This window comes from Phytophthora infestans, genomic scaffold (genome assembly GCF_000142945.1).
Source record: "Phytophthora infestans T30-4 supercont1.11 genomic scaffold, whole genome shotgun sequence".
NCBI classification, from domain to species: Eukaryota; Oomycota; class Peronosporomycetes; order Peronosporales; family Peronosporaceae; genus Phytophthora; species Phytophthora infestans.
The window spans coordinates 1,184,860-1,199,456 of record NW_003303748.1 but is presented as its reverse complement, the minus strand read 5'-3'; the positions used below and the strand labels follow the sequence as shown (position 1 = coordinate 1,199,456).

Below are 14,597 nucleotides of genomic sequence, written 5' to 3'. Positions count from 1 at the left end.
CGATTCGTCGCGTGTATCGAGTTCCCCCATGATTTCCTTGACCAGATCGGTGGCAAGACTCGAAATGGTAAAAAAACTGCGCTTGGTGTCGCGTTTCCACAGTTTTGATTTTTTCCCAGGCCGATTCTGGCTTAGACGGCGTGTTAAGAGGTTCTTAATGGTCTGTGGAAATGGAAATTAGACAGCGTTGAAGGTCTGGTAGAGTCAATATGGCGTCTCCGTTGACGTCCGACGCCGCGAAGAGGGGATGGATCTGGCTGACGATTGACTGGCTTCAGGTCTGTTTATTGGTCTCAAGAGCATATGAGACCCACACCAGCACGGTAAGAGAGTCATCGTGGCTGCTATCCAACGCGTTCATGAAATTATCGACCATTTTCGAGCATGGTTCCGACCCAAACGTAAGCCAGAGCAGAATTTTTAGTTCTTTGATATTGATCGAGTGTTCTCCATCATCGTAAGCAGCGAGGAATGCGATAAATGGTGAAAGAACGAGAAAGAACGTGTCCATGGAGATCGCATTGTCTGAAACGTTGCTTCTCCGTATTTTACGAGGGACCGCGTATTTTTCATAGCTCGAATCACGGATAAATCTAAGCTGATTAAAGTTAAAGTAGTACACCTAGGGAATCAACTAGCATCGATGTAAAGCAATTTTAGCTCTCAACTTATTTAAAGTTGCAGGCCACAATTTGTGTGTGCCGAGCGTCGTAGTTACCAATTGTAATTTAACGTATACAGGGGTACATTTTTACCCACTCGACCAAGTGAGACTAATTAGGAATAATAGTATTTTGCTTGAACACAAAATGGTCTGACTTAGACTTTTTTTTAACTTAGACTTGGAAAGTGACCGCACACACCATCACTAGAATATACGTTGCGCGCATTCTTGGGGGTTAGAGAATCACAGAGGAGGTGTATTTGCTGAGTAGTCGACTTGTCGCGCTGTGTAGCAAGTTGCAGAATGAAGTTCTGGCTAGGGAGGAGGTGCCACTTTACTACACAGTGCAAATATCTGTCGCTGTCAGGTAGAACTCTCATCTCGGAGATAATGATGTCCTTCCAATACGTACCCGATAACTGTCCGTTGTCATTTGTAAACATCAGAGCCGGATCTATTTCTAACTTTGCGTGATTGAATAAATAGCATTGGTCAAGGTGAGCATAAGAAAAGTCTTTATGAGATATTGTGATAAACTTTTCGACTCCATGAGGGCTACATATCGCCTCACCAGAACTTACAATATACGACCTTCCTGTGAATATTCTCGTTTCGATAATAGTTTTCATGTGTTACAAATCCTAAATTTGAACGTGAAATGGTGATATGTTGGAAGTAGAGGTGTGAACGGACGGTCAGAAACTTTCACCAACCGAACGGCTTTCCTCGTCTGCTTGATACGAACAGCGAACGGATTAGTAGGGATTGTGAACGACTTGATACTTTATTTTAATTCTTTTTTCTGAAGCGACTGCCTTTGCGTTTATGCACCTGCTCCAATTTACTTGTACAGTATAATAGCTGGTAAGCATTGAATACTGCGCTCTTCATGTATTTTTCATTCAGCAATAAAATCAGGCAGCTCCCATGACGACGTACCACTAAGACCATCATTTCGCCTGGAACACGTTGGCCAGAGATATGTAAGAAAAATATTTGAACGACGAAATGCAAACACCAAAGAACTCATGACTATTTTAAGAACCACACTGAAGCTCAGCCCCCCCCCCCTCCCGTATCGATATTAAGATAATCCTTTTGGCAAGGATTTTCACAACACCTGCTTTCAAGAGAAAGTTTATAGTCCGTTTCTTTAAGTTGAGCGCAAACTCAACAGCGCAGTAGCGGTATCGGTTCAGTTCGCCTTTCTAGCAAGCGTTTACACCTTTGGTTGGAAGGATGTCCACTGTACACTCTCTTGTTCCTTTTTAGTCTGTTTATTGTGCCTTTCTGCCAAAACGTCCTCAGTTTTATGGTCCTACGTAGGAGGATGGCCCTTACGGCAGTGTTGGCATTTTTGTTTTCACATTTTTACATTTTTACGTAAAAAAGATTTGATACAGCATTAAAAACATTTTTACACAGCATTTTTACATCGTTGACGTAAAAAGATTTTGTTGAAGCTTAAGCTCGCACGTTTGCAATATATTGTCGCTGCTGAACCTGTAGAGGAGGCTACAACGCTCTCATGGATCTACTTCCTGGACTGCAGGATGCATCGGGCCCAGCCAAACGTGGACGCCCGCCTAGCACCCTCAGCACAAACTTCTACCGTTTTAATGAGCGGTGCAACAAGACCATGTGGTGGACGGTGTGTAAATACTGCTACGCAGCTCATGTCAAAGACCGATCGATGATACCGTTCCCGACTCATGTCTGTGGACGCAAAGAAGCCTGGCAAAAGCACTTGTCGGACTGCTTGTACTACACGGGGGCTACCGGGAACGCGTTTCTGAGCGAGGGTGATTCTAACGTGGGTCAGCACGATGGTGCCAAGAAACAATGCACGTCACCTCCGGAATTTAGTGCAGCTGAGAAAATGAAATTCTGGCGTTTGTTGCTGGAATTTCAAGCTGAAGCCTTGCTTCCTGACTCGTTTGTGGAGTTAATGTCGTTTAGACGCTTGTTGGTCTTTTTGAATGCTCGTTGTGGAGGGATTGGGGCCATTCCACATCGTCATGTATTGAGCGGTCGAGTATTAAATGAAAACGCTGAGTTGCACTCGATGGAGCAACGTGACAGTGTTCGGGCAATTCAGAACCGAAGTGGCGGGAGGGTAAACTTTTTGTCGGATGTGTGGGAAACTATTGCAAAGCTGCATGTACTGGGATGTGTTATTGCATTGTTTGGACGGATTTTGACTTACGATGTCAAAGCTACTGGTGATCGGCATGACGGTCTTGCAATTGCCGAGCAGATGGAAGGCGTGATTTTCGAGCTTTTGGCATCAGAGTGGAAAGTAGGTGCAGTTGTGACTGACAGTGCCGGCCAATGTAGCCGTGCACGCCGTATATTGGCACTTCGGTTCCCAAATATTGCCTTTATACCTTGCTTCGCACACGATATCAACAACCTGGTGAAAGCTGTTTTAAAATCGGCGTTCAAAAAGGTTTCCGAACAAGCCGCAGGGGTTGCGAGTTTTCTGAGCACTTCTACTGCTAAGTGGCTGGTTCGGGCTGCTAAATTAATGAGCAAGCGCTATGGCGATAGTTTTGCTGTTTTCACGCTGTGCGAAACTAGGTGGAACTCTATGCAGGCTTGCTTTGCTTCGCTACTTCGTGTACGCGGTGCCTTAGAAGATATGGCCTTCACATATCGGAGCAGCCCGGATCTCACGGACAAAATTCGAGTTTTAGGGGATGCTGAGTTCTGGACAAAGTTGGAGACTGCAGAGAAAATTGTAAGACCATTGTGTACTGCTTCATTTCGTCTCCAAAGGGACGAAAATACCGTAGCCGATGTGGTTATCTCTTTTATAGATACCTATCGTGGGTTTGCGTCGACAGAGTTGGGTGAATCTCTCACAGATTTAGTGGAAGCTCGTTGGAATGCCTGTGAGCAACCCCTCTTTATATTAGAGTTCTTTCTTCATCCTGAGTATGTCGTAGAAGCACGAAGTCGACCACCAACGGTGATTACTGAAAAGGACGATGTGTGTCAAATTGCCCAATATTACTTTCGTCGCTTTGTAAATGACGATGACAGTGGGCTACGCGGTGAAATGTTCGCTTGGATTCAGGGAACTTATACCTCTTCACGTTCTACTGACTTCACCAATGATGCTGTGTCAACGTTTTGGGGGTACGAGAAAAGTACGAAAAAGAACTGCAAACTTCCTCTGCTTGCTCTCACAATATTGTCCATTGCCGCTAACACGGCAACATGTGAGCGTTTATTCAGTGAGCTGGCGCTGATCCAGACCCCGAAGCGAAATTGAATGGCAGTTGAAAAAAACAATGAAGCACCAGATAATGCGCCAATACGTTCGTGAAAAAAACCGCTGCGAGAAAGCAAAGCCCACAAACTCTAAGAAACTGCTTCGAACAGTTGACCCTCGAGAACGACAGCGCATTGCCACGCCGCTAAACTCTGCTCAGGCGACACCGGCTAACCCGGCACCAGCATTGAATCGAACTGCTCCGCCGACACCTGCCGTAAATCGAACTGCTCCCTCAGCACCTGCTGCCACGCGAACGCCTGCTCGTGAACGCCAAGATGGTAATGAATCTCCTCATCCACATCATCCAGTCCAAAATCAATCCCCACCATTGGTACGCGTTTTATTTCCTGGTATACGCGAAGTTGAAGTTAATTCTGGTGGCAGCGCTAGTCAGTGGCCCGTCACAACCCCACTGCGTCATACCTCTGCGTTAACTCGAACTACTTCGACGGCTCCGCCCGCTAATGCACTCGCAAATAGTGACATTCGACAACAAACGGCTCTTTCTCATGATAGCACCATCGAAAATTTGGCTGGTGAACTCGATGCAGTTGCTCTTAACAACAGGCAGCTAGACGAGTATCTTGAGCATTTCGACTGGGAGGAGATTGGTAAGTACGGAGATGAAGCCACAGTTGAAATGTGGGAAAGTATTTTGAATACACCAAGAATCTTCACTTCTTCTAGTAGCATCGTAAATGCTGACCCCAGTACTGAAAGAACCGGTGTGGATGAAAAATGCCAGGAATGAAAACGAAGATACCGCCACGCCATTTACAACGACAAGGATCGGATCACATGCAGATCCAATTCCAGCGCCAAGCCGACAGCCTTATCCCCAGAACAATGACACAAACTTTCCCCAAGAGAAGAGGCCGTCCGAAATTCGGTCCCGAAAGACAAGCCTAGCGTCGCTCGTAGTTGACAACTGAATGTAGAAAATCAAAGTTGTAGATCGTGTGTAAGTTGCCAGTTATCGTGGTGGTGTATCCTCAATACAGCCATTGTCAATGTGTTTGGTAGCCGTCTTGAAGCGTGGGTCTCGCAATGTTTTCATAACCACAAGAGGTCGTTGGTCTCGCACAGAGTATTCGCAGAAGCCGAAGTCCCGAGGCACTTCTGACTCCTTCACGTTCACAGCACTCTTGAACCACTGACGGTTCTCATCCACGAGACTTACAACAGCGTATTTGCACGCCAATGTCTGAGCTGCCAAGTCGCACAATGTATCGTAGATGTCCACTTGCTCCTCGATGTTCCCTCCTACATCCTTCTGCTGGGAATCCAGACGTAGTCAATCAATTAGTGCATTGACCATCGTCTTGCTCTCGTCATCTCTAGCTGCCAGCTGCTGCAACCAGGCAATGCCCACAAGATCTGGAGCAGTCGACACTTGGGCACCTGGAACAGCTAGCGCGTACACTTCCACTGAATCTCTGAGTACACTATTATCCACACCTTCAGGCAAGTTACTTTTGTCAGCAGTAGCTCCATTTGCTGCTGCAGTCACCGCAGCAGCAGCCTTGAGGTTCGCCTCGTCTCGATCAACTGCAGACGACGTGTCATCCATACAGGCTTTGCAGACACGCAGTGTAGTGAGCCCCACCGACTGCAAATCCACACTTTTGTACACCGAACACGCCCGACAGATAATCTCCACACACGCGCGGCAATGATGTTTACGTCGTGTGTTAGTGAAGGTCTTGAGGCACAAATGACAGCACGCGCGGTCCTTGTCCTTCACCCACATGGGCACACGACGTCTCGTGAGCTCCTTGGAGATCCGTCGACGACTATTAGACTCTTCAATCCCGCCGACAGATTGGGCCCAATGCGCTAGCAATGCACGATTCTAACGACGTTTAGTCCTAGCCCCAGGTGGCTGGCGGATACTGCAGACAAAAGTGTTTTCTACGACGTCTTCGTCCACGTGAGGACGGAACAGGAAGCCGAAATTGGACACCGACGCGCGCTCGGGTTTGTGCGAGTCGTAGAGCGACGGACACTCGGCCTGATCGATGGATTCGTACAGACACACGCCTACGGGCGAGTTCCTGCTGGTATTGGAGGACGATGAGTCATTGAGCGCGTTGTACTGCTTAATTCCGCCCACCAATTTGGACGAGATGACACCCGCATACTCCAGGAGACACAAGTCGACGCCTACCTGTCCACCCAAACTAGCCACACTCTTCTTGGTCCTCGCAGCCGTCCACTTAATACTGAGCGACTCCGACTCGTTCTGCTCCTTGTGGAAAAGCACCGCCGCGTCCGCAAAGAACTCACGAAGCTGCAGCTGCATGAGAGAACGGTAGTCCACCGTGTTCTTAGCCAGGAAAATGTCCATCACGTCGTCTAGAGAGACGCGTACGGTAGCTACAGCGCGGATGGAGTACGTGAGGCCGCCCTTCTGGCGGTCTTCGCACAACTGCATGCCCTTGCGCTCGTGGATCATTGATCACTCAACGTCGGGCTGACGCACCAGGTCGGGCACGAGCGAGCGGCCCCAGGACAAGAGCTCGGCTTGGTCGGCGTCCGAGAGATCGGGGGCCTTAAAGAAGCCGCTGCGCAGCGGCAGCGACTGAATCGTATCGGTTAGCACCACCAACCTCGCTACAGAGTCAACACGGAATGATAAGTGAGATGTCCCCACATGGAGCGTCTTCGCCAGCAGGTTCCAAGTCTGGAGGCTGCTCGGACGCCGCCATAGTCGTTGCCGCCACACGACAGTCGAACTGAGATATTGTATATAATTATACGTTTATAATCCTTTTTTTACATTTTTACAAGGGTTTCCACGTAAATAAAGTAAAAAGGCATGTAAAATACCAACATTACTTACGGAAGATCTCCTATCTGATCGGGTGCTTCCGACTGAAATTTGGCCTAACCCTTGACGAAAAAAAGACGATGCCAATCAAAGACATATTTGACCAGATTTGACATAATTTTATTAAAAAATTAGTATGCATTCTGGGCAACTGGTTTTCATGCGCCTGATTAGCCCGTCAGCTAACAGGTGGCGTGGGTTCAATTCCCATGTCTGTAGGGAGCTCGATGCATGAGGTAAGTGTCGTGTGCAAGTCCTACGTCGGATCGGAGACATAACCAAGTGTTTGGGTCGACACGCCACATCCCTTCGGGGATGAGTCTCATATGGATCAGTCGGGATAGGATTTTCGGGAATAGTTGCACCACCTGGAGGTTCTGTCCAATCGGCGTTCGGCGGATGGCAGATGGGATAATTCCCTGGGCATAAACGTTCTCGATTGGCTAAATCCCTACTTTATTGCAAATATTCAGATCATGGTTTTAGTACAAATTTAAGATAGATTAACAAAACCGAAACAGATTGTGTCCACATCTTATGACATTTGGCAAAACTCCATCCCGTTTTGACATGATCTCCTAAATTTTGTCGAGCTCTACCGTGAGTATTCTCCCACGCCCTGGCATCCTTTGGCTTAAAGGCTCACTTTTAGTTTTACAATGTCGCTGCCACAACCAGCAATTCTCACCTGCCGCCTTACCATCAAGAACGGCGATCCTCTCACTTCGTGCCGAAACAAGACCGAGCGCATCGACTTCTCCTTTCAGATTGACCGTGGCTTTAGGCTATTCAAGGCTCAAGTAGCAACCGAATTCATTCGTCGTCTGCCAAACGATTGGCAGGATGACTTCAGCGTCTATCTCAAGCCCACCAAGCACGCCCCACAACGTGAATTTCTCGAGTTGGACGAGGAAAGTTTCTCCAGTCGCGTCGCCAGATCTTGGGAATTAGCTCGCCTTCGTCTATACGGTCAGTCTGATTTTGTTTTAATGATTTTTGTTTATGTTCCAAGACCACTAGAGCCAAGAGCCAACACTATTCGTAGAGCAACCGAGAATCGAATCCAAGAGCAAGTTCCCCGTGTAGCAGCTATGCTAGCTGATCGCAATATTTCGAGTGGGCCAGCCTCACAGCTGTACATGGCAACAATGCAAGCTCGACTTTCAGCTGACGCTCCACTACAAGTTCCTGATAACACAACATTTCGACAACTTCGGAACATTGATCAGCTTTCGCAGGAAATGGAGACGAATCAAGATACAACTCAAGCAACCGCTGACATGAATTTCAGAATGCTCAGGATCAAAATTCAAGGTGCAGTGATCCAAGTGCAAGTTCATGTTGGAGATCTCCAGGAAATTCTCGGTTTACCGGCCTACAGCCTTCGCCCTCCATTCCGTGACCCGTAGATTTTGAGACTCCCGCTCCCGCAGAAGACATGGATGATACCGATCACCTTAACGATCAGCTCTAAGGAGCATAGCAGAGGTAGAGTACGATGTTTTCAGTACAAATACATGAATTTCATTAAAACTCACTAATTTTTATACTGAGTTTGTTCCCATCGTACCCACAATGACCGTACAAATTTTGCCCAACTTCCTCAGACTGTCTAGTGCAAACGTACAGCGCGACATTGAGGACCGCAAGAGGATTTTCACGGAATGCCATATTTGCGTGGCGTTGGATCCATCGTTTTAGAAAAGAAAAACCGACTTCTATAGGATTCAAGTCAGGTGAATACGGCGGCAGAAAAAATAACAGTGCACCAGTACCGTGAATAAGTTCTTGAAATTCTTCGTACATGTGAATTTTGGCGTTATCCAAAATGATAATTGATCTTGGTAAAGGCCACGGATTGAGGAATGGTAGAATTTTCAACTTGAAAGTCTCGTGGAACGTCTGCCGGGTGAAAGTAATCTCGGCTGTACCCCACGCAAAAAATCCTTCCACGTCGAACGCAGCAAGAACTGAGATTCGCTTTCCGCGGGAAAATGGAATGGACACAATCGCTGGGTCTACGCGCGCGGACCACGCGTGTTTTCTCAGGGAGGACCTAAACCATAGCAATGTCATACAGCAAATTAGCAGGTAAGATGTAGCAGTCACAAAATTGATATTTTACATTACCTTCCATCCTTTGAAGTTTCATCGACAAACACGATTTGAACTGGCCCACTGTAGAAAGGCAATAGCCTGTTCACATACTCTTGGCGCTCTTTTGGGATACTTTCACGAGCTCTTTTAGTCAGCACTTTGCGCGTTAACCCCAAATCGAACCGTAAAGCACGACAAATTGTCGAATTGGAACAGCAATATTGGGTCGAAAACTTCTCTTTTAATACCTCACGCAGCTCTTGGAAGTAGAAGCAGGGGCGTTGCTTTACATACTCGCGAACAAATTGTTGCACTTCAATCGGCCATTTAGATGACCGCTCATTCTTTGGGGTGTCGTCGACATTTCCTTTTGTCTTGAAGAGATGGTACCATCTCCGAAGGCTTCTGGCCGAGACGCCCAATACCCCAGCAGCTACGCTGATCTCAATATTGTAGACATACTGCAAGACAATGCCTCGCCAGCGTATGTCTGATGAGTAGCCCATATTGGATTTAAAATCAATCTGCTGTGAATACCTTACGTAAGGGTAAATGGCCGGTAAATACTGGCTATTCAGCCCTTAATTTGTTAAAAGGTACCCTTTAGACCAAATCGGAGCCCTAACGTAGGACCTCCACAATCAAGTATTATTGGATCAGAGTCGGCAAAATCAAACAGTGTTATTGGTCAAATATCATTTTATTTAGTGGCCTGGCTTAGCAATTCAACTTCAGTTCGTCCTCAAATCCCACCCTTAGCCCTACCCACCCTTGCTTAGGACCAGCCTTTAAAGGTCAGATTGGCCAAAACTTTGGAAAGGCACAATAGTCACGAGTAGTAAGCCGTACGGTAAGCGTATGATAAACCGTACGGTAAGCGTTTGATAAGCCGTACGGTAAGCATGATAAACCGTACGGTAAGCGTATGGTAAACCGTACTATTACACTCTTAATAGTACACTTTTACTAAAGTAGGCGGGACTGAAGAGCACCCTTTAGTAGTGTTTAAGTCTTGGGTGGTACGTTGCGTGTAACCCCCGCAGCTTACGCGGCGACAAATAAGTAGATAAACAATGTTAAAAAAAATGTAGTGCTGCTTTCGACCAATCGTTCCCACTGTCCAAATGTCCCTAATTTATGAGTACGGAGGAAGTACGTATCAATTGTCTACTCGCCAAATTTAGCACTTGTCTTTTTTTTTTACAGATTAAGCAATGTTATTGACGAAGTGCTTCCTTCTTGTAGTTTGGACAGGTGCCTCCAGTTTCGACGTAGCGCTTGGCTTTTTGCGTGTCTAGGGTGCACGAGACCTGGTAGCTCGTCAGTTTGAAACCCAAGAACCCAACGAGCATCGACAGCTACGATATGTGGTGAGGAGGAAAATCAATGCTGGTGGTTTGGCTGCGGGTGGAAATGGTCACGACGAAAGAACCATAATATCAACCATCGCAGATGTTTTAGTAGGCCAAAAGACAGCGTCAACAAGATGAAACCGCACAACCGATCCCTAATGAAGATGGAATATATGTACCGAAAAAAAGTCACACCAGAGAGCCTTGCACAACTTTACGGACCGAAAAAAAAGGTTAAACTACAAAAACAGCTTCAGCAGTACTACAAATGGTAGGTCGAGCTGGCAGATGCAGCGCCCTTATCCGATGCCTCGCAAGGATCGCCCAGCCACATGCGCCAAAGCTAGTAATCTATTTATGTTTGTTACAACGCTCACCTATTTCACGATCTACTTGGGTAACATGACAAGTTTTAAATGAATACGGTGGTAGATCTGCTCTCATTGAATATCTCTTTGCATTCTCTGCAATTATCCTACGACTATAACTCTACATCAATTCGCAAAACGGAAAGCGTCTCTCAATCTAGCAACGTAGTTCGAATCACGGATAAATCTAAGCTGATTAAAGTCGGAGGGTTAGCATCTACATCCAAAGTAGTACACCTAGGGAATAAAAAAACATTTATGTAAAGCAGTTTTAGCTCTTAACTTATTTAAAGTTGGAGGCCACAACTTATGTTGTGCCGAGCATCGTAGAAACCATTGCAATAAAACCATTACAGGAGTACAATTTTATATACATTCACAAGAGCATCTACCAAAACTGAGAGCTGACAAACATGGCTACATCGACCGTCCAACCATTGCCAGTTCCCACTTTGTTCTAAGATATCAACTTCACCATCCAAAGCGACGGTTTAACTGGCATTCACGACGCATGCGTTTTATTAGTGGTGTATAGTACGTATATGACGGACCGTTTTAGTGCTGACCTTTTGATTTACCGTCATATCGAAAAGGTTGTACACTTCACCACGACATCGGTTGCCACAGCAGATTGATCGTCTCGCATCAAATGCCTTGGCAATCACATCTTGGTCCTTATCGATCGCTTCCCTTACTTCCTTCAGCCAATCCTCGTATTTTCCCAGCTCTTTTACATGCTGCTTAATTTTCTCAGCTTTTTCCTTAGCCTTCTTAGTAGCCGTGATGGAGTTCAGCTTTTTCACACCGTCGACCAAAGCGCCCCCCAAAACCTCTCTCTTCCTCGATCTCTTCTTCTTTGTCGTCGGCACGCAGCAGCCGAACATCACCCACATGAGCTGAGATGGTAATATCTGATGGGGTTTTCTTCTCAACTAGAGAATTTAAAGTCTTGGCCGGAGGAAGAGCACTACTGCTGGCTTGGAAAGTGACCGCACACACCATCACTAGAATATACGTTGCGAGCATTCATGGGGTTAGAGAATCACAGAGGAGGTGTATTTGCTGAGTAATCGACTTGTCGCGCTGTGTAGCAAGTTGCAGAATGAAGTTCTGGCTAAGGAGGAGGTGCCACTTTACTACACAGTACAAATATCTGTCGCTGTCAGGTAGAACGTCTCATCTCGAGGATAATAATGTCCTTCCAATACGTACCCGATAACCGTCCGTTGTTATTTGTAAACATCAGAGCCGGATCTATTTCTAACTTTGCGTGATTGAATAAATAATATTGGTCAAGGCGGGCATAACAAAAGTCTTTATGAGAAATTGTGATAAGCTTTTCGACTCCATGAAGGCTACATATCGCCTCACCAGAACTTACAATATACGACCTTCCTGTGAATATTCTCGTTTCGATAATGAGGGGTTCTCGTCCCTGTCTTTGGCTGGGGCCGGGACCCCGTCTTTGATGTCTTTGGCGGGTGTGAGGACCGCAGGGGAATAACAGTCCAGCCCGACTTTTAACCAATAGCAATCAGCCTTTTCCTCAGGCCTCAGAACAACAACATACCACACACCCGCAGGAGTCAAGCCAAGATGCGTTGCCACCGAGCCTTTTGGGTGTACGCAAGTGACAATGGAGAGAGCATCTCCAAGAAAGCAGCAACATTTGCACGACAGCAAGCCGCACAAGAGCAACCAGGCGCTAACAAGACCGCTGAAAACTGGCTTCGTAGTCGTGCAGGGCGGTCTCTCAAATATGCCTGGCTTAACGAGCCCCCTACAACAAGGCAGAAATACTACTCGGAGAACCCAGACGACGGCTTTCCTCTTGAAGACTCCCCTACAGGCTTTCGAGATGGTCGCGCAGACCGTAGCCGCTACCCTAGAATGATATGCGCCGACGTCGAACGTCCTCAGGTCCTCCAAAACAGCGTCAGTGGAGCTCAAGTCAGGGCACACATGCCGATCGACCAGCTCAGAGGCTTCAAGAAGCGACGCCGAGCTGCTTCAAGCGGCGATTGACGCGGAAACGACGGCGTTGGCATTCGCCACGAAACAGAAGGACATTCGCCAAGTTATTTCTCGTTCGGCCGCATTAGTGGAGTGTTTGGGAGGTCAAATCGCGGTGATGGTGCCCGCGCAAGTAAGAGCGTCGGCTCTGAGCGTTATTGCGGAAGCGGTCATGCATGTAAAGGGTGCAGTGACACAAATGGTCATGTACTCTGACAATGAAGCAAATGATGCGTTGCTCCAGATGCAGACGTGCGTTATCAGCGCAAACTCATCTCTTGAGAAGTACGTACGTGATGCAGCAGAAACTAGCCGCATATTTGCAAGCATTTATGACGATAGAGAAAATTATGCAACCACGTCAACAAAGCATTTGAAGAACTTGTATTGGATGGGAGAAGAGAAACCGGAAGAGATTTTACAAGAAATTAAAGGTCTGCCTGCAAATATTACCCTGGTTAATTCTGCAGCACAGCATCAATCGGCGATGACAGCGACAGTGAGTGATGCATCTGTTGCTCTAGAGACCCCGCCTCGAGCATTATCCCCTGATGAAGTTGCACCTGTTCACCGACGCAAGCGGCTTAGGACCCCTCCAGTCACTCCTCAGAGTAGCTCCCCTTCAGTATCATTTTAGTTGGGTGAAGTTGCCCGTGATGTTAGTGCTGATGTATCCGCCGCTGCACTTGGTGGTGATAAATCTAGTGGTGACAATGATTATGGGAATGAGTCTGGCAGTAATGAAGATCTAAATGTGAGTGAAGCGATTGCTGTTGAAAGGAACAGCGGTGCAGAATTTTTAAGTTGTGGAGATATGGAGAGTGATGAGTCTAGCAGCTCTGATATAAGCGTTTTCGAAGATGCCAATGTGGGCAAAGCTGATACAATTGTTTCGCATCGGTTTTTCAGGAAGCGCTTTCCAAAGAATGACGCTATACTAGTTTGGACAGATCTCGAGGACAGTGAAAATTCTCGAACTGTGCACGTCTTCCCGTCAGATTTGAACAGCGTAGAAGCAGATTCTTCATTGACTCAAACTGCGTTGAATTTTTTTATTATCTGCGACGTGCCTCGGGTAATTGGGGTAGTTTGTCCTTGTGGATCGGGATTATACGTATTGATGGAGAAAGCTAGACGCACACATAAGGCAGTTACGCAGCAGCGATTATTTGATGATTTGGTCGCGCTGTTCAATTGGTCATACCAATACCTGCTGCTACCTGTGTCTGGCAGGAACCATTGGAGCTTCTTGATAATTGAGAATTTCATGCACGCTGGACCCACGAATGTTTATCATGTAAACTCAATGCGGAAGGCTCACAGTTCAGCGTACGCATTTGATGTCCTCAATTTGTTTTTGGCCAAGGTTCATCGAGCCAAATCAGATACAGCAACTACTTTTGAATGGAGTACGTATGTCCAAGCCACAAAACCACAACAATCAAACAGTGCAGACTGCGGGCTTTACGTTCTTCACTACATGAATACAATTTCAACGCTGATAGTAGCTGAGAAGCCAAGCTCGATAGAGGATTTAATCGCAGGGTGGACTACGGGGAGATTTAACGCCACCAAAGTATCCGTTTACCGCACGCAGCTTTATAGGGCGCTTATGCCGAAGTGAACGAGGTAAACGAGATCAAAGTGCATATGCTAACACAACAAAAACATGACGTTATTCAGTTCCTTATTTGTTGTGTGAAACAAATAATAAGTCCGTATTGCCGCTGAAGATTTGTCAAAGTCACATTGCGGCTGCTGAACGCACAGTCACACCGCGGTACCGCACAGTCATACCGCGGTACCGCACAGTCACACCGCGGTACCGCACAGTCACACTGTGGTACAGCCAAATACCGCGCTGACACACTGCGGTACCGCCAAATACCGCGGTGTGACTGTGCGGTACCGCGAAATACCGCGCTGACACACTGCGGTACTGCGTCGTAGCGGTCCTTTTACGATACCACATAGTCAAAGGGATCCTGGCAAT

The 14,597-nt window shown here is 46.8% G+C and overlaps 3 protein-coding genes across 3 annotated transcripts; 1 reads left to right on the top strand and 2 right to left on the bottom strand.

The window, feature by feature from the left end:
- Positions 1 to 5,246: 5,246 nt before the first annotated feature.
- Positions 5,247 to 6,291, bottom strand: PITG_07483 (uncharacterized protein; the record flags this gene model as incomplete). Its single annotated transcript, XM_002904447.1, has 4 exons — positions 5,247 to 5,295; positions 5,336 to 5,796; positions 5,845 to 5,998; positions 6,068 to 6,291. The coding sequence occupies 4 exons, from the start codon at positions 6,289 to 6,291 to the stop codon at positions 5,247 to 5,249; spliced, it is 888 nt and encodes a 295-aa protein (XP_002904493.1).
- A 5,071-nt stretch (positions 6,292 to 11,362) lies between these two features.
- On the bottom strand, positions 11,363 to 11,617 carry PITG_07482 (secreted RxLR effector peptide protein, putative; the record flags this gene model as incomplete). Its single annotated transcript, XM_002904446.1, has 1 exon — positions 11,363 to 11,617. One exon carries the CDS (start codon positions 11,615 to 11,617, stop codon positions 11,363 to 11,365), a length of 255 nt encoding a protein of 84 aa, XP_002904492.1.
- Positions 11,618 to 13,871: 2,254 nt separating this feature from the next.
- Positions 13,872 to 14,228, top strand: PITG_07481 (uncharacterized protein; the record flags this gene model as incomplete). The annotated part of the gene is made up of 2 exons (XM_002904445.1): positions 13,872 to 13,957; positions 14,015 to 14,228. 2 exons carry the CDS (start codon positions 13,872 to 13,874, stop codon positions 14,226 to 14,228), a joined length of 300 nt encoding a protein of 99 aa, XP_002904491.1.
- Positions 14,229 to 14,597: the final 369 nt, after the last annotated feature.